Genomic DNA, 27,124 nt, shown 5'->3' on the forward strand with positions numbered 1-27,124 from the left:
TAGTCTTTAAAGGAGGTGTGTCTGGGAACCAAGGGATTTTCTGCTTAGTGTACTGATGAGAGCAGACGAATGGAGACCTGTACGGGACACAGCATGACCCATGAGAACACCTCAGGAATTTCAGAGTGCTCTATAAATGTAATATTCACCAGAACTGAAATGGTTAGAAGTAAATAACCCAATGGAATTTTCATTAATTTCATTCAGACAAATCTTATGCAATGTTTTTGTTTAATTTCTGCATCCTTTATGTTAATTCTGAGGACTTTGTTTTGGCAGTGACTGTTGAAGTGAAGGGTCCCTATGAATACCTTACGCTTGAAGAATATCCCTTGATGATTGTAAGTGAACTTATATTCTTAACCTTAACATTACGTGAGTTTAGCTTGAAAGATTGTCCATGTTTTGTGGCAATATTCTTCTTTAAAGAATTGTTTCTGAACAATTCAGAAAACACTGCTTGCTGTTTTGTACTTCTTACTAAAATATGACCTTGAGAGTGTCAGTGAATCACTCTGTACCTTATCTCATCTATAGAATGAAGAGGTTGATGACTTGTGGAATTTCTGAATTAGAAAGTACCTCAAAGATAATTTCAGATCTCACATTCTCTTTAGAATCCAAAGCAGGGCATTTCTTACTGCCCTGTGGTTTCCGATCATTTAAGTAACTAAATGATGACACTTCGTTATGTGTGTGTCTGTGTCTGTGGGAATAGTCCTACTCTGTTTTCAGATTTCCTTTGTTCATTTCTTCTTTTCCTTTCATAGTTTTCCCACATTATGTTTCACTGCCTTCAGATGTACTCTAACCCTGCCATGTCTTTTTTTCCTCTTTAGTGTTCTCTTTGTTTATGTAATTTTAGTTTGTGAGCTGAAAAGGCACTTTTAATGCAGAAGAATGGTCACTCTTAATAATAGGTCCTGTGGTAGTTTCTCTCTGCGCAAGAGGAGATAATTTTTTTGTGTTAGTATTGAACTTCAGAGAAATAAAATAATTATTCTTAAAGTAGGAGGTAGAATGTGTATTTTTTTATATAGTTTAAAACTGTGTATGAATTCTAAATTGGCTCTTGGCCCTAATCGTCCTTTTTATTTCTTACCCATTTGGATGACAGTTTTTCATGGTGATGTGTATTGTATATGTCCTGTTTGGTGTTCTGTGGCTGGCATGGTCTGCCTGCTATTGGAGAGATCTCCTGAGAATTCAGTTTTGGATTGGTGCTGTCATCTTCCTGGGAATGCTTGAGAAAGCTGTCTTCTATGCAGAATTTCAGAACATCCGATATAAAGGAGAATCAGGTATGTAACCAAAAAATGTTTGCCCATCTGTGAGTGATCGGCAGGTAAGACATGAGTTTTCCTCAGGACAGCAGTGATTAAGTGGGTTTAACGTTTCAGTTACTTAATTATTAGAATAACTTAAGCATAATCACTATGATTGTAACTTTTGTTTTTAATCTCATAACTTACGGGTTTAGTGATTTAAGAGTGATTGTAGTGAAATATATTCACAGAAGTTACAACAGTAGTGGCTGTTTTGGATGAGATTATCACCATCATTCAATCTCAGTTGCCATTGATTTTTAGGCACCATTATTATATTATACATCTAAGGAGGGAAATAAATACTACCAACTTAATAGTAAGATACTATTGATGGTTAAGACCTACTTTGATTTCAGAGATTTTAAGATGTGAGGGAGAAGTGCCTCTAAGAATTGGTAAAATATAGTAATACCAAGAAAATAGGAGGGTGCTTATGGTTTACTAAAGTGAACAGGTAATGGCAGAAATTATTTTGCACTGAAGTTTTTTATGATAGCTTTGGTTCTCTCTCATCAGACCATTTAATTATTAATGACTATTGTTGTAAGATTACTAATTAGAGTTTTCCCTATCTTTGAAAAGGCTTCAAAAGTAGTGGATGTGAAAAGCATTTGAAAGTTGTGTGTTTGTGTTTTGTGCTTTTCAACATATGTATATATTTTCAATGTGCATTCCCCAGTTTTTAAAGATGGGGGAAAAGTTCATAGGTGTTATAAACTGTCTGTGTAGGTGTGGCATTCTGCTGAGGTTTTAGTGAAGTGGAATTGGGGAGGGAATGTGATTTTGAGCACACCCAGACTGCTATTCACATGAGCAAGGTAAGTGAAATCAGCTTCTGTACTTGTAAGAATTGCAGGAGAGGTATTTTCTTTGAATAGGACTAATCCCAAAGCTTATTCTGAAGAGCATTAGTTATCTAGATCCACATTCTGGTTCTAGAGACGTGCCTTTTCCCAAACCTAGATTATAGCACTCTTTCCCTCTTTCTTCTTTCTCATAGTTCAAGGTGCCCTGATCCTTGCAGAGTTGCTTTCAGCAGTTAAACGCTCACTGGCTCGAACCCTGGTCATCATAGTCAGCCTGGGATATGGCATAGTTAAGTAAGTGTTAACTTTTTATATGGAAGGACATATTAAAACACTAATTAAATTGAAACAGTATTACAGGTTCCCATTGTAATTCTGAAAGAATTAATATAAGAAATAGTTCTGCAATAAGACAGGCATCTAAAATTTTGTAGATTTGTAAAAGCTAGAAAATGTTAAGTGTTTCAGTTCACTTCTGAGAACTCGAGCATTTGCAGGAAAATCTGCGATGTAGTGAATGACATTAAAACATCAAACTTTTAAGGTGAACTTACAGTGAATTTTAATCTTCCAAAATGTTTTTGAAATCACATTTTTTATGAGAATGTCACTCAGTCTGAAAAAAGTCTGAAAATAATTTATTTTTTATTCAGAAATTTTTATTGAGTGCCTTCTATGTACTAGACATTGTTCAAGGTGCTGGGGATACAACAAGTAAACAAAAGACTTGGAGTTTACATGTGTGGAGGGAGGGGACAAAGATGCAAATAAGTAAATATCTAATTTGTCAGTGATAAGTGCAATGGAGCAGATAAAGCAGGGGAAGGGTATAGAGAGTGGTAGGCAAGAAGTGAAACTTGCAGTTGTAAATAGTGGCCAAGGAAGGCTTCACTTAGTGACATTTAAGGAGAGATCTCAAGGTGGTGCGGGAACTATATGTACACTTAGAGGAAGAGATGCTAAGATGTCAGATTCTGTATATATTTTGAAGGTAGAACCAATGGAATTTTCTAGTGGATCAGCTGTGTGATGTGAAAAGGGAAGAGGAATCAAGGATGATGCCAACTGTTTTGGTCTGAGCAATGGAAGGGTGGAATTTATAAGTTCAGGAGGATCTTAGGTGGAATAAGTTTGGAGTAGAGGCAAGATTAGGAATTCAGTTAGATAACCAAATGTGGGGGAATAAAGGTTCAGTTAGATAACCAAATGGGGGAATAAAGGGGAGAAAGTAGGGTAGAGCTATGACTTTCGGAGTCATCAGGATATAGATGTTACTTAAAGCCATGAGACTGGGATGCAGTCACTGAGGAAATAAGTGTATCTAGACGAGAGGTCAAAGGATGGAGCCCCTAAACATTTTCAGTTATTTAGAGTTCAGTGAGATGAAATAGAATTAGAGGAATTTGAGAACCATTGTGCTGAGAGGCAAACCCAGAGACTGTTTCACAGAGGGAGTGATTGTGTCATGAGGGTTAAATGATGACCATTGGATTTAACTACATGGAAGATATAAGTGACCTTAATAAGATGGTTTTGGTGAAGTGCTAGGATAAAAGCTTGACTGGAGCGAGTTCGAGAGAGAATAGGAGCAGAGGAATTGGAACTAGCCAGGTATAGACAGTTATTTCAAGGAGCTTGCTTAAAGTGGGATTACAGAAATGGTTTTTAATTTTTAAAATTTATTCATTTAAAGGAGTTTTGTTTTCAGTGGGATTGGGGGATGGGGTGGGCTTCATCTTTAAAATTATTTAATTCATTTAACAAATACTTGAGTACTTCCTATATGCCAGGGAGTGGCCTAGGTTTCTAACATACATCAGTGGGGAGAAAAATCCTTGCCTGTATAGAGCTTTGCTAGCATATAACAAAAAATACAAGAACAAATATTATTTTAGACTTAGGTAGACATTATTTATGGCAGTGCATCTCAAACTTATGTACTAATGAGTCACCTGGAGATCTTGTTAAAATGCAGATTCTTATTGAATGGCATTTCGAATGTCAAGGATTCAAGACTTTTCCTCCAAGCAGAAGCTGCTTGAAAGACTTCATATTTTGTTGGATTCTGAGCTTACAAAGATACAGTTTATCTAATGACTTGCAGTAGGATGTTTGCTTATTTTGTTAAAGCTTTTAGATTTGATAATGGTATTTGGTTATGTTTTTAAAAAGTCCTTATTGGTTAAAAACACATGCTGAAATATATACAAATAAAAGATATGCTATCTGGGATTTGCTTGAAGATAATATGGGAGGATAGAAAGTGGATGGGATTTGCTTGAGGCGGGATTGGCTATAGCTCAGTGGTTATTGGGACTGAATGATGGATATAGAGGGGTTCATTATACCATTGAATGTTTCAGAATTCTCTATAATAAAAAGAGGGGTTTTTTTTGTTGTTGTTGTTGTTGTTTTAAATACAGTAACCAGGGACCAGATCTGAAGTTCTAGTATTTATTAACTTGGTTTAAAACCACGTGTTCTTCTGAGTTTTTTTTCTTATGTGGATCATGTACGTCTGACTTACTCTGTTAAGTTGTTGGCCTGTATTTTAATTAACATGAGTTGCTGTAACTTATTTATTGTGGAGTTTGTGGAATTGGTACTCAACCCTTTCTTTGCTTCTGTTTAGGCCTCGCCTTGGAGTCACTCTTCACAAAGTTGTGGTAGCAGGAGCTCTCTATCTTTTGTTCTCTGGCATGGAAGGGGTCCTCAGAGTTACTGGGGTCAGTACTGCTTAATCTGAATATTTATGGTCAGTTCAGATATATTGTTTTTGTCTTGAGAGGGTGAATTGGAAATATCTGTGGGCTTCTTTATTCTAAATCACCTTTGAACTCCGATTTTCAAAATGTATGTATAATTCAAATTTTCGTTTTAATCTATCAGAACTTTATAAGTTTAATGTGTGACCAGGAATGAATGCTTTCCCACCTGTTGCCAAATTGCTACTTACTCATTTCCTCCTCTTAGTGGGCTCTCATTCTCGTGTAAGTGGCAAAGATTGTACTCTTGCTCAATAATCTACTTTTTTTAAAGATTTATTTATTTGAGAGAGAGAATGCATGTGTGCGCACTTGATGGGGAGGGGCAGAGGGAAAGGGAGAGAGAATCCCATGCATACCCAACACTGAGCTTGGAGCCTGTTGTGGGGCTCCATCTCACCACCCTGAGATTAGGACCTGAGCCAAAACCAAGAAGTCAGATACTCAACCAACTGCACCACACAGGCGCCCCCTATTTTTTGTTTTAAAGTGATAGTGCTTAACAAGCACTTGAGTTTCAAAGGCTTTTCTAAAATGCAACTAGTTGTTTCACATCATTCTTGAGAATCATAAAAGCATGCCCTTTGTCAGGGAGGGAAACCAAAACACTAAATATAAATGATAAATAAATTTATGTTAGAGCTGGATTAATGTGAAAAGCTGGTCATTCCAATAGTTATTTATTTAAAAATCACTCTCAGCAATAACCCGTTAGATTCAAGGTGGTAAATGCTGTAAACTTGACTTATTAAGCTCAGTAAGTTTTGTAATAAATTGCCCCTTAAATAAAGCATTTTATGGATACATATTTTTCAGATCACGCTGTCATCAATTTAATTTCCATCAACTTCTAGCAACTTTAACCCTCTGTCAATTTCGTTTTCTTTCTGCTACTGTAGTATTTTTCTTATCCCTTGGCTCTGATAGTAAACCTGGCCCTCTCAGCAATTGATGCCTGTATTATTTTATGGATATCCTTTCAATAATGCTCTGGTGTTTGGGTAATCAGGGTTATATAAATAGCCCCTTATATATATTATAAACTTGTGAAACAAGCAGCATAGTTTTTGGGACAGATATTTGCCTTTCATTTTATTTTCGGTGTGCTCTTATTTGTAGAATTGTATTATGATTCTGGAAATTGTAATTATGTATTAATGCTCTAGTACTTTGAAATATGAGAAGGGTCTTTTCAGACTTGGAGCCAAAATTACAATGATGGGAGATGATAGTATGGGATGGGGGCTTCTAACACCACAACTTTGCAGTGTGGTCACTTCTTAACATGGCCCTTACTTGGCATGCTAGGAGCTCTGTGGTGGTTGCCTTGTATTAGTTATAGTTAGCAGCATGTTTTATTGTATTGAGATTGTGATCAGCAGTTTGTATGAGATGCTTATAGATATGTATTCTATGTGATCGTTTGTCAGAAGGGAAGAATGATGTAGGTACAAAGTATTATTATTTTCTTTCAGTTCAAATGCAGAATCATTCCAGGTGATTATGTAAATGCAGAGTCATTTGCTGGTTTCTTCTCTGTGCTCCGTAGACATCTCTTTTTCACCACGTCTTTTTCTTTGTCTGCAGGCCCAGACTGATCTTGCTTCCTTGGCCTTTATCCCCTTGGCTTTCCTAGACACTGCCCTGTGCTGGTGGATATCCTTCTCATTGGCTTGTTTGATGGCGGTCCATTTTCTCCCCTTGGAGTTGGGTTTCCATTGATCTTTCTGCAAATGGTTTTTGCCAGTTTTGTTGATTACTCCTTACTTTGGGCAATAGGGTATTTTCAGTCTAACCGGGGGCTCAGGTAAGCAGTTATTTTGTTTTTAATTTTAAAAATTCCATCAAGAGTTGGTGATTGCAGACTGAGAACAGGATAAAAGCTTCTGGCCTTTTTTTAAATGAGCATTTCATTTCAATTTTGGATTTACTTGTGTGCCTCACTTAGTGTTGGAATCATTGGCTGCTGTGGTCCTACTGGTTCTTTCAGCCTTGGCAATTACTAAATGTTTTGAAAATTATGTAAATATTTTGATTCTTAAAATATGGTTTCAGGAACTGTATGTTGTTTGACTCTCTTAAAATTCTAAATAGGTTTAGCAGATTTTAACGCTTATAGGATAAGTGTTTTATACCCTTTTTCAAAAGCTGACTTGGGATTATTTGAAGACTTCACTCTTTGAAATAAATCTTGCTTCATTTACAGGAAAAGTCAACCAGCAGATAACAAACAAGTTTCTATTTGAATAATCTTTTCTTCCTTCTTTTCAAGAGTAAACATTTGTTTATTAGGGACTTGGCCTGTTGGATGAAGGATTCAGGTTTTTGGACTTTTTTTTTTTTTTGGAAATTTTAAAAAATTTATTTTGTTTTTTGTGTTATTTGGTCGTATGTATTGTGCAATATTATTGTCCTGATGGACTGTGACTATTATAAAAGGCTGAGTGTAAATAAAATTGTAGTTTTGTGAATTTGAGGGGATTTTCATGTATCAGAAATGTTTGAAATTGAAATGTCCTGCGTCCAAATGGCCAAAGCTTTTCTGGGTCAATATCTTTGTGAACCTCTACTGTATGCATATTGAGAAGAGTGGGAGAGGGACTGTACTATACAAGAAGATGACCCAATAATTAGGTAGCAGCAAGGGCTCGGTTGAAGGGCAGGAGTGAGCTCCAGCTCGCTTGCTTTCATATCTGCTCCTCATTCTGAAAGTTGAATATAAGAGCATATAATCACCTATAGTAGTCATTTGTTTTCCCCTATCTTTGTGCAGCAACTTATCCTTGAGATAATCACTTGAAAATAGAGAGTTGTTGCTTTTAGAGCCTAACTGCCTGGGGTTCTCAGCCAATTGTGATTGTATGGTCCTTTTAATTCAGGATAGCTCAGTGATGGCAGGTCCTTAGCATGGCACAGGGGGACTGAGTGTAGAACTCTGGGCGGTTGTAGGCATGAATGTAAGACTCTAGACTGGATTAGCTAGGACAGTGAGAACAGAGCCACACTACCTTACAAGAAGAAAGGCAATGATGCTAACCCCTGTTGCTTTGCCTCTTACTCATTTTTATTTCATATTCTTCCATTTGCTTCTTTTTCTTTGTTTCTCTAGAAAGTTTCCTATCCTTATTTCTCCTTTATATTTTTCTTCTTTTTTCTTATCTTTTGCATTCTCATTTTATCCTGGTTCTTTCTTCTCTTTAAGTCTTATTGAAAATGAAGACTTTCTTACTAATCATGGTGGGCTTGGAGTGTTGGTAAAGTTGAGAGTGAGAGCTGTGAGGCCTGGCGTCCGTGGCTCTGTCAGTATGACCCGAGATCCTTAAAGAAATGTAAGGATTAATTTACTAGCATATTGTTTTTTCTGAATGTTGATTTCCTTGACCTGCAAACACATATTTATTAGCTTGACTCAAACAATGAAGCTGTTAAAACTTCGAAGGAACATTGTAAAACTCTCTTTGTACCGACATTTTACCAACACGCTTATCTTGGCAGTGGCAGGTAAGTTGGGGACTTGCTTCCTGCTGTTTAAATGCATTTCTGTCAGAACAAACATTCTTAACCTGAGAGTCCATAAATGGGCTTTCTAAAATTACATAGAAAGTTTTGTGCGTTTCACTTAGGGAAGGGGTCTTTCACTTTAGTCAAATTCTCAAAGGGGTTGGTTCAAAAAAGTTTGACAACCACTTGTTTTAATAGCTGAAAATTGATTACATATAGTTTTAACTCTTGGTATATCCCTCTCCTATCTCCATTCTTTTTGTGAGACTTACTTTTTTTTTTTTTTGTTAGGCAAGTTAGCATTAGTGTCGTATAGCATTTAGATTTCTTTTAGAAGACATTAATATTTGCATATTTGGTTTTATTGAAATAAATACGGAATTTTACATAGATTTTAGATGAATGTACGTTGCTATTATATTGCCTTTACATATGTCATTAAACATGCTTAACATATACATTATGCATATGCATTAGGATAGACTATAGCCCACATAGGCTAATTTGTCTGCCTTTTGGCTTGTGTACCAGGAATAGGGAGGTCTGGCCTATTATTGGAACCAATAGTTCTATTTGTCTTACAGTCATTTTATCAACCTTTTTTCCATCTGACCAAAGAAAAATTAACATTATACTAAAGATGAAGAAAGGGAAAGCAGTCATACTATTGATAATATTGGAGAAAGCCATGTTTCTAATACCTTCTTTTCTACTTCTGAGGGTTGCTAAAGTAGCCAGATGATAAATGAAACTATTCTTCAAGTACAGAAAGGGTTGGCAAGAGTACACATTGTGCACCTTGCTTTATAGCAGTTGTTAAGTAAATTTGTGTTGAATAAATGTGTTAAAATAAGTGAGAGAAAATGATTGTGATGAATTGGGAGTTAGGGACATGTGGGATTCCTCTTGATGAGACTCAGAGAATGTAGTTGGGGATATAAACTAACATTCATACTCTGATGAGGTTTTTTATTTCCTGTTAGCATCTATTGTGTTTATCATCTGGACAACCATGAAGTTCAGGATAGTGACTTGTCAGTCGGTGAGTTATAAACACATGTATTTATGAATAGTGTACTGTTTTATACATACACAGTGATGTTAATGACAGTGGTAAGGTTCACACCTTCTAAGAAATTAGGGCTAGGGGTCCACTCTGAGGGTTAGAATGCTTTCCTCCTCCTAAGTATTCTGTATTATCACAGTGCTTGGTATGGTAGGTTTGTTTCGTTCGGTTCGGCAGATGATGGGAGAAAGGACTGACTATATATCCCAGTACTGGGAGAGAACATTATAAATGATACCACAGTTTTTCATAACCCAGTCTTGCCTTAACTAAAATTATTAACAAGAAATCCAGAGTCTTAAACATTAAGTATGTATGAATAATGCTAATCTGAGCAGAACCTTCGTACTTAAGATTTGAGCACAGAGACTGGCCAGTAGCATTTCTTTGGAAGCTAGAGCTAAGCTGTTAAAAATAAATAAACAAAAATGAAAACTATAAAAAGTAACAACATAGTGTTACTTTCTCTTACCTTGTATAAAAACCGTTCCCTAAATATTTTCAGAGCTATAATGAAGCATTAATAAAGTGCTCCATTCAGCTGGTGCCTTTGCTTTAGCAACAATAAACACTACCAGGGAAGAAACAGTGTTCATTCATTTTTTATTCCCAGCACTTAGCACACTGCCTAGCACATAGCAGGCTCTTAGTAAATGTAAGTTGAATGAATAAATAATTGATTCTTGTTCTATGCCAAGGGCTTTGTGAAGAGTTAAGATTATGTGTAAAAATGTACTTTCTCCCCCTTTGGTAGGATTGGCGGGAGCTTTGGGTGGATGACGCCATCTGGCGGTTGCTGTTCTCCATGATCCTCTTCGTCATCATGGTTCTCTGGCGACCATCTGCAAACAACCAGAGGTTCTTGAACATTTCTTATTTATATTGCTAACCATTGAGTGGCCATGGCATCTGTTAGGGGGTGATTGAATGGCTGACAGTGTCAGGGCTGTGTCATATAGTGTAAAGAGTACTCACTGGGTCTGGAATCCAGTGAATGGGTTCCTGTCCACCTCTCCTATTTGCATTTTGATTTTTGTTATGGTGCCTCTTTTCGCTTTCCTGGGCCTTAGTTTTCTCTTCATATAATGAGAGGGAATTGAACAGTTGATATGAGGTGTTTTTCTTTCTTTCTTTTTTTTTTTTTTTAAAGATTTTATTTATTTATTCAACAGAGATAGAGACAGCCAGCGAGAGAGGGAACACCAAGCAGGGGGAGTGGGAGAGGAAGAAGCAGGCTCATAGCAGAGGAGCCTGATGTGGGGCTCGATCCCATAACGCCGGGATCACGNCACGTCCTGAGCTGAAGGCAGACGCTTAACCGCTGTGCCACCCAGGCGCCCCTGATATGAGGTGTTTTTCAGTTCTGACATCTGTTAATATGTATGTATATGAGTAAATAAGGGAAGTAGATAGATAGCGATACTTGTCATGAGAGTTTCACCTGTCTAGTGTCGGGAAGGAAAGAACAATTTTTAGAGCCAGTAGCCCAGGTCGCTTTGTAACAATAGGGTAAAATGAAAACTTATGTAATGTACTTTGGAATTAAAAATTTATATTTGAATTTGCTTTGTTCAACTATTGGCACATCTCAATTATTTAGGAATTGGCTCTTTCTTCTGTGTATATCCATGTCTCTGGCATGCCCTCCCTTTTGTGTTTAGACAGTTAAGCGCTTATGTTACCCAACCATATCATCAAAGGAGGAAAAGGATGAGGCGACATAACTGAATGGCTAATTTTACAGTCAGACGTACTAATAAAAGACTCAGAAAATAAGTGATATCTTTTATCCCATGAAAATAGCCTGTCTTTTTATTATACATTCATTTAATGTTTGTGTTCTTTAAAAAAAAGTTTTAAAAAAATAGAAAAATAGATTAGGCTTGGGACTGTTGGGGTGAAGGGTATGAACATTTGTAATTTTTAAAGTGTTAAAGTCAGATTGCATTAAAAAAAATCTGAAACAAATTGCATATGTACCAACAATAGTACAGGAGGAGCTCTTGTTAAGTCTTGGTATCTGCCCTTCTTCTTAATCTTCTTTTTAAAAAAATAACCATTTTGGGGGCGCCTGGGTGGCTCAGTTGGTGAAAGTGTCTGCCTACGGCTCAGGTCATGATCCCAGAGTCCTGGGATCAAGCCCCGAGTCGGGCTCCTTGCTCAGTGAGGAGTCTGCTCCCCCCTCTCCCTCTACTCCCCCCCCCCCGGCTTGTGCACTTGCTCATTCTCTCTTTCTCTCTCAAATAAATTAACAAATCTTAAAAAAAAAAAAAAAAAAAAAGGAAAAGACTAGCCCCAGTCTACCTTTCCTGTTTCACTGCTTAAGGAAAAAAAAATCCATTGTTAGTGGGTCTTTGCTCTTTAATGAAATGTTTAGCTTATTTGTTTAATTCTAGGAAAAACCTTTATTGGATTTTGATTGAAATTGAATTGAAGGGTTGATTAGGGAAATTATATATATTTTTTCATCCTTGAATATGGTATTGCTCTCCCAATTTTAGTCCTGTGCTTTAGTTATATTTTATAACTTTTATTGAACTATTTCAAAAATGTTATGGCTCATATGGATGCACCATTTTTCTTTAAGGTTTTATTTATTCATCAGAGAGAGAGAGAGCGAGCACAAAGGGAGAGCAGGCAGAGGAGGCAGAGGGAGAAGCAGGCTCTTCTCCGAGCAAGGAGACAGATGCATGATTCAACCCCAGGACCCTGGAATCATGACCTGAGCTGAAGACAGATGCTTAACCAATTGAGCCACCCAGGCATTCCTGGATGCACTCTTTTAAAATAATATTTGTGTCTTTGGCAAAAATGTAGGAATGTTAACCGATTTTTTTTTTTTTAATTTTAAGTAGGCTCCATGCCTGATGTGGTGTTTGAACTCATGACCCTGAGAGCAAGAGTCACATGCTCTATGGACTGAGCCAGCCAGGAGCCTTTGAATGCTGTTGATTTTTATATATTTATCATACCCATCAACCCTCCTACATTGTCTTCTTAGTTCTTTTTTTTTTATTTTTTTAAAAGATTTTATTTATTTGTCATAGAGAAAGAGTGGGACCACAAACAGGGGGAGTGGCAGGCAGAGTGAGAAGCAGGCTCTCTGCTGAACAAGGAGCCTGATGTGGGACTCGATCCCAGAACCCTGGGATCATGACCCCAGCCGAAGGTAGATGCCCAACTGTTGAGCCACCCAGGTGTCTCTGTTTTCTTAGTTCTGATCATTTCTAGGTTTTCCAGGTAGATTGATTGATTATCGAAAGTAATGTCAATGTTATTCTTTCTTTTCCAAATAAAAACTGCTGCCTCATTGCTGTTTCTTATGTTGGCTAGGCCCTCCTGTATGATATTGAATCGAGGCATTGAGAGTGGTCCTCCTCATGTTATTCTGACTTTAAAATAAGTGCTTCTCAAGTATCATTAACTTTGGCATCTATTGTTAATTTTTGCTAGTTACTCTTTGATAGGTTATGGGTGTGTTCCCTATTATTTCTAGCTTTTATTTTTTTAAGATTTTTATTTATTTATTTGAGAGAGGAAGAGGGAGTACAAGCAGGGGGAGGCGCAGAGGGAGAAGCAGGCTCTGTGCTGAGCAAGGAGCCTGATGCAGGGCTCAATCCCAGGACCTTGAGATCATGACCTGAGCCAAAGGCAGACATTTAACTGACTGAGCCGCCCAGGTGCCCCTATTCCTAGCTTTTATAAAGAGTTTTCTTTTTTTTTTTTTAATTCATGAAAGGTTTAAAAACAATGTAGAATGAAAATAATAGGCAACAATAAGTACAGAGTGAGTTCAAAGCTAAAGCTTTCTAAGAATTCTGTCTGGGGGTGCCTGGGTGGCTTATTCGTTTGAGTGCCCGACTCTCGGTTTTGGCTTAGATTGTGATCTCAGGGTCTTGGGATTGAGCCCCATATTGGTCTCCACACTTAGTGGGGAGTCTGCTTGGAAGATTCTCTCCCTCTGCCCCTCCCCCTCCCCCTGCTTTCTCTCTCTCAAATAAATAAAAATTAAAAAAAAAAAAAAGAATTACCTGTCTAGCAGCTGCTTTGCTGAATATCTTCAAAGTTGCAAAGGAAAGGTATCTTAAGATGAGGCCTTCATCTTCTCAGCTCCCCACTTAGAAACTGAGATTTTTAAGTTACCTGGTACATACAAGGTCAGGACTTCTGTCACTTAATTACGAATTCAAAGGCTGAGATTTTAACTTACATGAAGAATTTACTTCCCTCTGTGTGATTATGTATGCTTATAATGCTTACTATGTGTGAGGTATTCTAAGCCTTTGTTTACTTCTTTGAAAACACCTCTGTGAGTAATGTTTCATTATCCCCATTTTCAGATGAGAAAACTGAGGCACAGAAAACAAGTAGCTTGTCTCCAGTCATAAGTAGTATGTGGCTGAGCTTGTACTCAATCAGATGTGATGCTGTCCTGCTTCTCTTGCTCATATAGGCAGTCAAGAGCTTTCTGAAGGGGAAGAATTATTTTGTTTTCACCGAAATAATTTTATGAATGACTCATTGCAGTTTCAGTAGTAATGCCTGTAAAATCTAGTTTGTGGAGCATTTTTTTGTAGTTTTCTAAGTTTTTTCCTTCTGTTCTATGTTTGGTCAGGTTTGCCTTTTCACCATTGTCTGAGGAAGAGGAAGAGGATGAACAAAAAGAACCTATGCTAAAAGAAAGCTTTGGTAGTGATAAAATTTTATTTGTGCTTTAAATATTATTTTCTGGTTTTTAGAAATAGAGTAGAGCAAGTATAACGGTTTGTGAGTATTCAAATCAGGATACTTGGATATAGTTTGTTATTTTATAGCCATTTTTCAGTTGTATCTCAGTTTGGTCTGTGGTGAATTAGGGGACAGCAAAAAGAAGGGTATAAATTTTCAGGTGAAGTCGTGGTAAATTCAATAAATAATTGCACATTAAATGTCCAGTTTGCTTACTGGAGAAGCTGAAAATCTGGCTTTGAACTTCCTAGCATAAAGATGGAGAAACGTTGTATAATTCAGTTTCAGTAAGCTTAACATTCTGAATTCATGTTTGAAATCATTGCTGGTCTACTAATATACTTAACCCATCTACTTTGTTTTCCCTTTACAGAAGGAATGAAAATGAGAAGTACTAAACAAGAACCAAATGGAAATAGTAAAGTAAACAAAGCAGTAAGTAATTATGTACAGGCCTTAATGATTTTTTTAAGTCTGTGCTGTAACTAAGCTTGCTTTATAAAAAGATCTTTTAATATATATTACATTTACATTTTTAAAAACAGCAAGTGATTCTAAGACCTAGTAATCCATGGGGCGCCTGGGTGGCACAGTCGTTAAGCGTCTGCCTTCAGCTCAGGTCGTGATCCCTGCGTTCTGGGATTGAGCCCCACATCAGGCTTCTCTGATAGGGGCCTGCTCCTTCCTCTCCCACTCCCCCTGCTTGTGTTCCCTCTCTCGCTGGCTTGTCTCTCTCTCTGTCAAAATAAAAATAAATAAAATCTTAAAAAAAAACAAAAAAAGACCTAGTAATCTTTAACTACTAGATGGTTTGCTACTATGTTCTGAAGAGGTACCAGACTAGTCTGATGGTTCTTTTTTTTTTTTTTTAAAGATTTTATTTATTTGTCAGAGAGAGCGCGCAAGAAGGGGGGGGGCGGCAGGCAGAGGGAGAAGCAGGCTTCCCACTGAGCTAGGAGCCTAATGGGATCATGACCGGAGCCAAAGGCAGACGCTTAACCAACAAAGCAACCCAGGCAGGTATCCCTAGTCTGATGGCTCTATTTAATTATTTTCATCAGTGGAAGTTATAACTCTCTTAATAACCTAAGGTGTTTTTTGTAGTAAAAATCAAGATTTTTTTTCATTCAGCAGTTTTTTTTGTTTTGTTTTAAAACGGTACATGCAATCTACAGTAGGGGCTTTAGGGTTTAATCTCGCTTATATGAGATTAATAAACTTACATGAGGCAAACTCTTAGGTATTAGACCTTTGAGAAGAAAGCATTTAAAGACATTTTATATTTCACTTACATAGTTTTTTAAAGTATTGGACTGTATAGTTTTTAAAATTATTAGTGGTCCCATTTTGTCATGTGAGTATACATACTCCTTCAAAATGCCCAAAAGATTAAAGTTAAAAATTTGAGACCTCTGTAGATCCTTACTTGACATGTATTATTTGGGGCATTTTGGTAACAACTGGTATTTGTATGTTCCCAGCAGGAAGATGATTTGAAGTGGGTAGAAGAGAATGTTCCTTCTTCTGTGACAGATGTGTAAGTTTTTGAATCATTACCACGAGAATCCTATTTCAGTTAGTATTGTTTTTATTACTTTAAGTGAATGAACTGAAGAACATGCTAATGAGAGTGCTTATAGATTAAATTCTTTAAATTAAAGAATAGTAAAAATGTTAAAAAGGTGTTAAATAAAAATTACAAATGATATACAACCAAAAGTAATCAGGACAGTTTGTTCAGATGACATTTCTGCTTAGAAAGATTTAGCTATACATCTTCCCAAAATCATTGGGATAATTCTTTGGAATTTTTATGTTCCTTCCCATGACTGTATTTTTAATTAAACATTGGCCCTTTCACACTGCAGAACATGTTCTTTTTCTGTACAATTCTAGTGACTGTTCTGTTTTTGTATTTGCTTTTATTCCCTTGAAATGGCCATTAATAAGATGCAGATCTTAGATAATTAGAAAAAAGGCTTTAAATTGCATTCATAATTCCACTTTCCTTTATGAACTGTTTATGACTTTATGTTGTCCATTTTGGTGTGTTTCTCTCTGCAGAGCACTTCCAGCTCTTCTGGATTCAGATGAGGTTAGTAATCAAATCATGTGCATAAACTGTGTGAGTCTGATGATTTAATAAGGAATCATAGGTCCTTTGTTCAGGGGAATTTTATTTGACTCGTAATGCCCTGAAGAACTATAGTTGGTATAGTTGAAAAAGGATGAGAACCCAGATATTCAAGAATGGTTTCCTTTCTATACACGTCCCCTATTTCTTTTCCTAAGTTATATGGTCAGACTTGAAGACATGTCTTTTGTTCTGAATATTAGGTTATTCTGGACTCTCTTGATTTTAGAAAGCCCTTTGAAAGCATTTGCCTGATTCTAACTCATTGTTTTGGATTGGCTGCTAAAATATGATTTGTTCCTTTCCCACTGACCTGTTGTATGATGTAGCACACAATATCAAATTCCTTAGCAGTTCTGTGCATTGAAATAACTGAGAACTCTATGATACAGAATTAAACTTACCTTTCTTTGTAACACTTTGCTGTCTTTGGTGTATTCTGCAGTTCCCAGATCTCCCTCTTGAGGGCTTCTGATAATAGTTTGCCCTCAGGGCTTCCCTGTGACTTTAGCTCTCCAGCCACCACTATATTTCAGGCGGAAAAGGCTGAGTTTGTAAAACCCTGTTGGGCCGCTCATGGCAATACAGGTTTATTATAGTATTTTTGGTGGTATTGACTTCACCCATCTGTTCGTATTTCCCTGTGTGAAAACCTTTCTAGAACTGAATAAGAACTTAAATGAATTATAAGAGAAACAAGTTTTAAAGGACCAGGAATTAAAATGGCATCAGACTCTTTTCAGCCTCAACTTTGGAAGCTAGATCATAATAGAACAACGTCTTTGAATTGTGAAGAAAATTATTTTCAACCTAGAATTGTACATTCAACTAAACTGTTGATATGAGGGTAAAATAAAGATGTTGTTTGTCATGCAGGAAATAAAACAATTAACATCCTATGTGTGCTTTCTCAGAAAAGTAGAAAATGTTCTTCACAAAATGAGAGAACTAAAAAGGAAAAGACTTGGGATCCAGGAAATAAGGGGTCCAACAGAGAGACAAGGATAAACTCCTAGGATGATGATATAAGAAACTCTAAGAGCATAGCTGGGCAACAGTCTTGGAGCGCATCCAGTCCACAATGGAGCAGACCAGAGAGCTTAGGAGGAGTAGTTCTAAGAAAAAAAGTGAAAAGGATAGATTAGCTGATGTAATTGATCATACTGAAAAAAATTTACAGTTCTGTCAAAGTTCAGTGTATAAATTTGTGATACGTACTTCTAGCAAATGAAGCAAAACAAAAATGAAAAATATTAACTTGTAAACAAATTACATAAGAAAAGAAATTTAATGGTAGCACATTAATTTTCTTAATTGAAATAGCATACTATAAATGCTATTTTTTTTAAGATTTAATTTATTTGAAAGAGTGAGAGCGAGTGTGTTCGCGAGCATGAGTGGGGGGAGGCACGGAGGGAGAGAGAGAAGCAGATTACCCACTGAGCATGGAGCCCAACATGGGGCTCAGTTCCAGGACCTGGGATCATGACCTGATTGGAAGGCAGACACTTAACCTGCTGAGCTACCCAGGGACCCCTAAGTACTATTTTCTAATCAGACATAATTTTTAACATGCTTTTTAGCTTTTAATTTTTTTAGATTTATTTATTTTTAGAAAGAGCATGAGTCGGGGGAGGGGCCTAGGGAGAGAGAATCTCCAGCAGATTCCCCACTGAGCACAAAATCTGATGTGGGGCTCAGTCTCATGACCCTGAGATCATGACCAGAGCCAAAACCAAGAATTAGATGCTCAACAGACTGCCCCTCAACATGTTTTTTAAAAAAATTATGAAAATACTTAAAATCCACCATCCTAATAATTCTCAAGTGCAAAGTGTTAATTATATGCGCAGAGTTGTACAATAGATCTCTAGAGCTTTTTTAATCAAATGTAATTTTAATGAATATGTAATTTTTCATTATAAGGATATACCATAATTTTGTTTATGCAGTACTATATTTTTAGACATTTAATTCTTTCTACTATGTTGTCAGAATTTTGAGTTTTGCAGTAATATTTCTGGCTAAATCTTTGTCCACATCCTTGACTTTTTCTTCAAATTAAATTCTTGAATCAGAGGAGGTACACATTTTCATTAAACTTTCTAAGTAGGTATTTATTTATTCATCGTCTTTGACTCAAAAATACACAGTTCCTTTTGATCTCTGGTTCAGTGTCTAGAGACCTAGAGATTTTGATTCAGTTAATCTTGGGTGGGGCCTGAACATCTGTATGTTTCAAAATCTTCATAGATAGGGACCATTTCTTCTTTCTTTCTTCCTTTCTTCCTTTCTTTCTTTCTTTTCTTTCTTTCTCTCTCTTCTTTCTTTCTTTCTTTCTTTCTTTCTTTCTTTCTTTCTTTCTTTCTTTCTTTCTTTCTTTCTTTCTCTTTCTTTCTTTCTCCTTTTTCTCTCTTTTCTTTCTTTTTGACAGTGCAGGTAGGGTGGGGTGGCAAGAGAGAGAGGGAGAGAGAGAATCCTAAGCAGACGTCCCAGTGCGGAGCCTGAAGAGCCAGAATTAAGAATTGGATGCTTAGCCAGCTGGGCCACCCAGGCAGCCCAGTTAGGAACCATTTCTAACTATTTAATGGACATAAGCAAAAGTACTTGTGGGAAATGTCTGTGTGTGTCATCTTTGTAGAAGATACTTGGAATGTAGACCACTTAAAATGCTTAGAAAAAACTTTTTCTTTTTTCCTTAGGAACGAATGATCACACACTTTGAAAGGTCCAAAATGGAGTAAAAAAAATGGGAAGATGTGCAGTTGAAGATGGGCAGTATCTGGGAAGAGATCAGCTTCTGTGTTAATCTTCTACGCTCCTCCATGGAATTAAAGGAGGCAGTGAAACCTGATCTGTTCCTTGACCTTTGTGCGTTGGAGCTGGTGAGAGATGTCGGAACAAGGAGAACATCTTACTGAAAACAAGTTCATAGGATGAGAAAAATCTACAAGTGTTTTATTTACAACATTGATGCCCCTTTCCTTCCCACACCCTGACATGGATGTTTATGCAACTTATGTGTGTTGTTCCTGAGCCTTCTATAATGTTTAAATTGTTTAATCTATCAAACTAAAAAGTTTAACATCTTCTAAAGAACTGTGACATCAATGCCATAATGTGTAATCTCCAGGAGCAACTGCCTATAATTTTTATTTATTTAGGGAGTTACATAGGTGATGGGGGAAATTGTTAATTTTTTTTTCCGTTTCCTGAGAAGCCAAGGTTACATCTCGCCGAGGTAGTTTGGAGACAAAAAGAGTCCTGAGCTAAGGAGTCATGGTTCTATCGATGATTTAAAACAAAAAGAAGAGTGCGCAAGAGAGAAACCTGTTACAGTATGATTCAGATCATTTAAAAAAAATCAAGTGCAATTTTGTTTACAAATGGTGTATATTAAAGATTTTTCTATTTCAGATGTACTTTAGAGAGAAATATTAGCTTAACTCTTGACATCTGCTATTGTGACACATCCCATTGCTGGCAATGTGGTGCACACTCCAGAACTTTTAACTACTGTTTTGTAAGCCTCCAAGGGTGGCGGCATTGCGGAATTCTAGGCGATGCTTTGTTTGCCTTCATGTCATTCACTGGGTGTTGCACTAGATGCAGAGAGGCACTCCATCTACGTGCTTGTGACTGAGTGCCCTGCTAAAGGGACTGTAATGCTTAAGCAGGGGCTAATACGAAGGAAACAGGTCCTTCTGGCTTAACTGAAAGTTTTTCCTGCATGAAGCAGTGTGGAGGCCCTGGACTGCTGCTCATTCTTTTAGGATTGACTGTTCTTAATACCTGGTGTTGGTTTAGAGACTGTTATAAGAGACATCACAAGGTGATGGGATTCAGTTGAAGCACTATATTTCTGTTTTAATGGTTTTGTCCAATTTTGCCTTCCCAAGATTTTTGTTCTGCATAGAAAGTTCATGCCACTTTTTAATATAAAAAAATTTTAACAAAATTAGTATATTTTCCTCATTTTTTTTTCAGACTTGCCTCTAAAGACCCTTCTTCCTCCTTAACTCTTGTTGGAATTTTCCTTCTATGGTTTTTGTTCTACATCGTCTTACTGTGAAACCAGTGACCACATGACCGCGATCTTTACTAACTCCTACAATAGTGAAAGTGTTTGCGTTGATTTAACATCTCTCTATAGCTGTTTGCTGTAGTGATTTAAAAAAAAATCACCTAGGCAATATCTCTAAGGAATGATATGAAGAACTGACTATATTCTCAGGTTAACCCACTAGCAAAGGGCTAGTGGTACTATTGTGTGCCTTTGTTCTTCAATACTGAAACTTAGCAAGTGAACAATAGTTATAATGCAGCAAGATAGTTGGTCAAATATTTTTTGAGGGTGGTTAGATGTTGACTTTAAGACTAGGGAAGAAATCATATTGTGTTAGTAATCAGGAGTGTATAGTAAATTATGTAGACTGGGACTTGATAATTCTTTCTGCTTTCTTTTAGTGGGTTATGTCACTGTGTTTAGATATAGTGTATTATTTCTTAAAACTGGTTCAGAAGTAATTTATAGTATTACATTGCTCTATTTAGTTCTTAGTCCTTGGGCCTGAAGCTATTAGGTATTCGGCCTTATCCAGGACAGCAGCTGGCAATTCTAAATTTTCAAGGTATTCATTTTCTGTGGTGAAAATCAGCCACAACACTTGATGTATTTAGCAATTTTTATATTAGTATTAACACCTTAAAATATTTCACCAGATTATCAGAAACAGCATTTGGTAAAGATGGGACAACTATCTTAATTTACAAGTGAAGAACCTGCCATTGTATAAAAATGAAGTGAAGGAGGGGAGAATAAATGGCCATTTTTTTTTTTTACTTCTTATCATAGACTCACCCCTCTTTTCATTTACATTTTTGCTTTAGACCCAAATGCTTGCTTTTATGACCTACCTCTTATTTCCAGTGGGGGCGGGGGGGGTTGGAGTTGCCAGATTCACCTCATTATTGCAGTGGTTTTCAAATTTTGAAGTGCGTGGACTCACTTTGGGGACTTACTAAAGCACAGACTATTGAACCCCCCCCCCCCACTCCAGATATTCTGATTCAGTAGGGCAGGAATGAGGCCTAAGACTGCATTTCTAGCAGGTTCCCAGGTGGTGGTGATGCTACTGGTCTAAGGACCACACTTTTGAGAATTACTGCCCTAGAACAACCTTTAAAAAAAGGGTAAGATACTTGAACTGGTTGGTATTATAATGGTAATGCAAAAACCACCATGTACTGGGTGTTTAGAGTGGGTCAGGAATTGCTAAGCGCCGAAAACGCTAGGTTAGTGTGGAACACTACCATCCTTTTGCAGATAAGAAAACAAAGCCTCTGGAGATTAATTAAACGTCACAGTTAATTTCCTAAATGGCAGATCTCCATCCGGCCAACAAGCCAAAGCCCGAATTCACTGCCTGAGACAGTTTTAAGATTCCCGCCCCCACCCCCCTTTTTTTTGTTAAACCCCATCGCTAGCCTGCCCTATGACGACAAGGCTCTGGGTCCCGGGTGAAGGGAGGAACCCAAGCGCCAGGGCGTTCCTCGAAGGCGGTTTGAAGCTGGGCGGAAGGGGCGGGGCTTCTGCGGAAGAGGCGGGCTTAGTCCGGGAGGAAGTCCGGTGTTGATGGCTGTGTTGTCGGCCTGTAGCTAGGGTCCCGGTCCAGCATCACGGTTGGCCCTTTCACTGGGCTGGTTCCCGGCTCAGGCACGGCCCGGCCCATTCCGATTGAGACTGCTGCGGTGACTGCTCGCCGCCATGCACGACGCCTTCGAGCAAGTGCCGATCCTAGAAAAGCTGCCTCTGCAGATCGACTGTTTGGCTGCCTGGGGTGAGCTGAGGGGCCGAGGGGCCGAGGCGGGGTCTGCGCGGAAGCTGTTCCGACCTTTCACAAGGCTGGGAAAGTGGACAGGCATCTGGCTGTATGAACACGGGTCGGACGCTGTCCGAAAGACACCTGGGATGAGGGAGGGCATAGTATTGTAGACAGCGAGCGCAGTGGGACTGTTTGGGCAATCCTCAGGGACCCAGTCATTTAGGTACGTTTACTCTTGGTTTCGGTACGTAGTTGAAGGTTGAGCTTTTCTCGTTAACTGTGCTCAGATTTGGCTCCTTTCCATTCCCAATAAGTCTTCAGTTTGGAGGGGCAAGCCGTGAGGAGTTTTCAACTTGCCCGGGGCTTGAACTTGTCCAGATGATTCTTTTGTTTTCTAGATGAAAAACAACGCTATTTGGGGGGTACTAAATGCGTTAACACCATATGCCTTTTTTCCCTTAGTGATCACTCATCGTTCGCTTCTCATTACTGTAGGTAACTCACGTTGTTGTTCTAAACTCAATCTAGCCAAGTGGTTGATTGCCTTATATTCAAAGTGCCCAAGCTACCTAACTATGTAGGTAGAAGAGCATCATTCGAGGCTGTCATGAAACCTAACCTATTAAAAACTTGTGTAATCCTCTTGGGATTGGCCGGTACAGAAAGCAGGGTCTGGCATCTCTTGTATGTTCTAGAATACAAATGGTTTCAGGGGTCTAAACCTTGACTATTAATTACGAACATTATGCTCTTAGAGTGGTTGTGTCTGATAACAGTCACAAAAGACCAAACAAATAATGTGAGTCTTTCTTGTTAATGTCCAGGTGCTAGCAATCAAGGGCCATAAAAAGGTGGCTCAGAACTCTTAATCAGATCTTATACTGAGCTAGGTACCCAAACTGGGCCTGGTGGAATCTGGTGGTGGCTGGCATCTTCTGCATCATTTATGGACACTGTCACCCAGGAAATCTTGCAGAGTTCCTCACAGCCTTTTCAGTAGAGTGTTTTCACTACAGGTCTTCATGTTAATGTGCACAGTCTTGCCTCTAGCAGCCCTGGGCTTCTTTAAAATCACACCTCCACAGTAAGCAGTCCTAGTCCCTTGGGTTAAGGAGAGAATCTTGCTTCCTCCGGATATCGCAAGAAAACCTCCATTTTCTGTTATTAAATGCTCAGCCAAAAATTAAAAGTAAATAGATGACAAAAGAAATTTAAAAAATGAGAGACTTGACACTGCACAAAGGGACACATTCCCCTAATTCTTCATCAAGTATGTATTAAATGCTTATATGAACCAGTTTCTCTGCTAAAGACAAGGATAAAAGGATGAATAAGAAACAGTGCCTGTGCTCCTAGGACACACAGTGAGGGACAAAGTCATAGGAACAGATTATGATACAAGATAAATGATACTGCAGGCATATGCTGCCTATTACAGAAACATGGAGGAGGGGTTCCCATCTCAGCCTAGGACATGTGCTTCTGGAAAGGGTGAATGCAGCTGCTTTCCATGCTTTACTTAGCTTGCTGGAATCCTTGACTTATATCCTATGGAACTAGTAGTACATGGATCTCAGCCTCTCACCAATCCAGTTTGTCACAGTAAAGATTCCCTGTACTTGAGCTTTTCAGAAAGATAGTTTTGAAATGCTGGGTAGCTCTGTTTACCTTGATCTCCCATCCTATGGTAGAAATGCTTATTACCTTCTAGGATGCTATGGTAGGTATTGGACTACCAGAGGCTGTTTACCACCTTTTGACTCATAACTGTTTTCAGATTTAAGCAGCAGTGAATATTGCTGTATCTAGTCATTACCACTTTTATCGAAAATTCATCCAGGAACCTCCCGAAGCCAGATCATGCAGGGCCAGACAATATTCGAGAGACACCATAATCCATCTCTTGGGAAATGGAAAGGAGGATACTGATGATGATGACTTCTCCCTAAACTCCAGAGCTGTAGAATCCAGCTGCCTTTTCAGCACCTTTCTATGGATGTCTAGTGGCATGGCCATAATGGTTCTTGATTCCACTCTCCCAAAACATGCTTGTCACCCTGTATCCCACATCTCAGCAAATGACATTTCTGTTTACACATTTTGCTAATGATTTTAGAATCATTCTTCACTTATACACCACATCCAATTCATCTTCACGATTTCTATTCTGATGAAAGCGCCACTTCTCTCATCTGAATTACTGTAGTAGTCCTCTGGCTGATCGCCTTGTGTTTGTCATTGTGCCACTTTCAGTCTTTTACCCACACAGGAAGAGTGATCCCTTAAAAACATAATCTGATCACACCTCTCCTCTACTCAGAATAAGTTCCAAAGTCCTTGCTGTGCTTTGTACATCTGATATCATCAGGCCTGTGGTTACTTCCCCTCATCTACCCCATCTGTGCTCTTACCCCTTGCTCCATTCTACTAGTCACACCATCTTCCTTGTTCCATAACACACAAAGCACGTACCTACCTTGGGGTTTCTGTACTTGTTCTTTTCCTCTGCCTGGCACTCTCTGGCTCTAAGTATTACATGGCTCATTCCTCATTTCCTTCAGGTGTCTGCTGAAATGTCACATAAATCAGCAAGACCTTCCCTAACGATGCTATATAAAAGACAAGGTGCTATTCTCTTACTCAGCCTTATCTTTCTTCTTGTCATGGATTGCTCCCTAACGCTATTTTATGTTATATTATTGTCTCTCTCCATGTTAGAATATAAATTCCTTCAGAGCAGGAACTTTGTTTTGTACATTGCTTTATTTGTAGTTCCTAGAATAGTTCCTTATAATGGGTATTTGTTAAATCTTTCTGTTTAATGAATGAATGAATGATGATGTTAATAGTAATAGCTTCCATTTATTGAGTACTAATCTTTGTTAAACTTTTATGGAATAATAAATAATTCCATTTTGCAGAGGAATAACCTGAGAATTTAAGTAATTTTTCCAAGGTTACATATCCAGTAAATCATGTCTAAATCTGGATGCTAGTTCCCAAACTTTAATATATATTCAGAATCTGTAAAAAAAAAAATGCAGACGCGTGTATGTATGCGTATCTGTATGTGTGTCTACACAATTATTCTTCTCTTTTCCAAAGAAACAATAGGATCAAAAGGACTAAGATGGTTGCCTGTAGCAGAGGGAGAAAACAGGGAGAGTGGACAAGGATGGAAGCTAGACTTCCCACAGTTTTAGCATTGAAACTACATAAATGCATCACATAGTTTAAAAATTCAATTTAAAGGGGCGCCTGGGTGGTGCAGTCGTTAAGCGTCTGCCTTCGGCTCAGGGCGTGATCCTGGCGTTCTGGGATCGAGCCCCACGTCAGGCTCCTCTGCTGTGATCCTGCTTCTTCCTCTCCCACTCCTCCTGCTTGTGTTCCCTCTCTCACTGTCTCTCTCTCTCTTAAATAAATAAATAAAATCTTTTAAAAAATTGAATTTAAAAAATACGTGTTTCAGGTCACCACTGCAGAATTACTGTGTCAGAATCTCTGGGAACAGCACTCAGGAATGTGGATTTTTCATAAGTTCAGGTGATTCTGATGCAGCTAAACAGGCTTATGCTTTGAGAAGCACTGTTCTTTGCCCTATGACCCCAAAAAGGGAAATGACCGCTATCTTTTTCATTTCTGTATTCCTTGCAGTGGCCAGCATTGGGCCAGGAATGGAATTGTTTATCTCATGAGCTTGGACTAGGTTGTACTGTTGGACGGAGCTTCCTTAGGGTAATTATGAGCAAGATGGCCCAGCACTTACTCATTTTGCAGGAGGGATAAAGTCCAACCTTGTGGCTCAGAATTAGGCTGTCAGGAGTTTTCTAGGGCTGATTCACATTTGTTCATGTATGTGTCACCCATAGACTACACCATTTTTGTGGTGTGTCCCACCTCCTGATTTGCTGTATTGGATCTCAGAAGGGATTTTCTACCCCATTCTGTGTCTGCTCTGCAAGCCTCTCATTCTCTGTGTTTTGCATCCGTGATTGTATTATATGATGATATGTCATAGAATGTGGAGGCCCAACATGGGTCAGATCCTCTGGTCACCTGAGCCCCCACTGACTTTTTTAATTAATTTTTTTTCCCTCAAAGATTTTATTTATTTATTTGAAAGAGAGAGCGGGAGTGGGGTGAGGGGTAGATGGAGAAGCAGGCTCTCCACTGAGCACGGAGCCCAGTGTGGGGCTTGATCCCAGGACTCCAGGATCATGACCCAAGCTGAAGGCAGATGCTTAACCTACTGAGTCACCCAGGTGCCACCGCCCTGCCTGCCCTCCCTGCCCTGACTTCTCTAACCAAATCAAGCCTCTTCAAGGTTGTGTGCCATTAGTGCATCTGTTTTCCCTTTCAGTGTGAGGATTAAGATTGTGTGTGTGGTGCTTTTATTATTTAAAGGAAAGTTGTTAAATTACTTTACATGTATGATAAATGCATTTTCCCCTCAGCACCTTCAAGTGATAATGTGAAGAGTGTTAAATAAAACCCTCAATTAAAATTTTTTTAATTTTAATGAATTTGTCTGATTCTGTTTCCTGACCAATAGACATTTAATAAGAAACATCTATTGGCAAGTAAACATTTCAATAAAAATGGAAAGTAGACCCTTGAGTGTTGTGCTTATGATGTGACGTCATATTTTGGTAGTGCAGCTTCCTGAGGATTTAAGCCCCAGTGTGACAGTATCACAGATGTGCTCCAAGGTAACCTACAGCAAATGTGGAAGGACACATAGTAAGACCAGTTGAGGCCTTCACAGGGGTCCCTGGAGGGACTGGGATATGGCTGTTGCAAGGTACCTTGTAGAGGTAAAATTGATAACGCTTTCCAGACCTGAGTGTAAGATATGAGGCTGTAAAAAGAGATAAAGAAAAACAGAAGCTGGAGGGAATTTGGGGAGCAGAGCAGGGAGGGAAGGATGGGGAAGATGGTGAATATTTTTTTGGCCTTTTGGTTATAAATTTT

The 27,124-nt window shown here is 38.3% G+C and overlaps 2 protein-coding genes across 9 annotated transcripts in view; both read left to right on the plus strand.

Annotated features, from left to right (window-relative positions):
* The window catches only part of TMEM87A (transmembrane protein 87A), a 42,783-nt gene extending 22,494 nt beyond the window's left edge, over window positions 1–20,289 (plus strand). The window contains exons 8-20 of one of the 6 annotated variants that reach the window (XM_011227691.3): window positions 280–341; window positions 1,118–1,301; window positions 2,329–2,428; window positions 4,767–4,860; window positions 5,799–5,870; window positions 8,292–8,400; window positions 9,384–9,442; window positions 10,221–10,324; window positions 14,082–14,155; window positions 14,568–14,629; window positions 15,676–15,731; window positions 16,259–16,289; window positions 19,031–20,289. In XM_011227691.3, the coding sequence (XP_011225993.1) occupies window positions 280–341; window positions 1,118–1,301; window positions 2,329–2,428; window positions 4,767–4,860; window positions 5,799–5,870; window positions 8,292–8,400; window positions 9,384–9,442; window positions 10,221–10,324; window positions 14,082–14,155; window positions 14,568–14,629; window positions 15,676–15,731; window positions 16,259–16,289; window positions 19,031–19,072 (1,049 nt within the window). In that variant the 3' untranslated portion in view covers window positions 19,073–20,289. Of the gene's footprint in view, window positions 1–279; window positions 342–1,117; window positions 1,302–2,328; window positions 2,429–4,766; window positions 4,861–5,798; window positions 5,871–6,486; window positions 6,556–8,291; window positions 8,401–9,383; window positions 9,443–10,220; window positions 10,325–14,081; window positions 14,156–14,567; window positions 14,630–15,675; window positions 15,732–16,258; window positions 16,290–19,030 lie in introns of all 6 variants that reach the window. The other 5 variants (XM_034661106.1, XM_002913200.4, XM_034661107.1 and 2 more) reach the window with 5 other exon arrangements.
* A 966-nt stretch (window positions 20,290–21,255) lies between these two features.
* Window positions 21,256–27,124, plus strand: part of VPS39 (VPS39 subunit of HOPS complex) — a 47,143-nt gene continuing 41,274 nt past the window's right edge. The window contains exon 1 of one of the 3 annotated variants that reach the window (XM_034661100.1): window positions 21,256–22,168. Coding sequence is in view for 2 of the 3 variants with exons in the window: in XM_034661101.1 (XP_034516992.1) it covers window positions 22,096–22,168 (73 nt within the window). In the remaining variant the exon portion in view is untranslated. The remainder of the gene's footprint in view (window positions 22,169–27,124) is intronic. The other 2 variants (XM_034661101.1, XM_002913201.4) reach the window with 2 other exon arrangements.

This window comes from Ailuropoda melanoleuca, chromosome 5, assembly GCF_002007445.2.
Source record: "Ailuropoda melanoleuca isolate Jingjing chromosome 5, ASM200744v2, whole genome shotgun sequence".
In the NCBI taxonomy this organism is placed as follows: domain Eukaryota; kingdom Metazoa; phylum Chordata; class Mammalia; order Carnivora; family Ursidae; genus Ailuropoda; species Ailuropoda melanoleuca.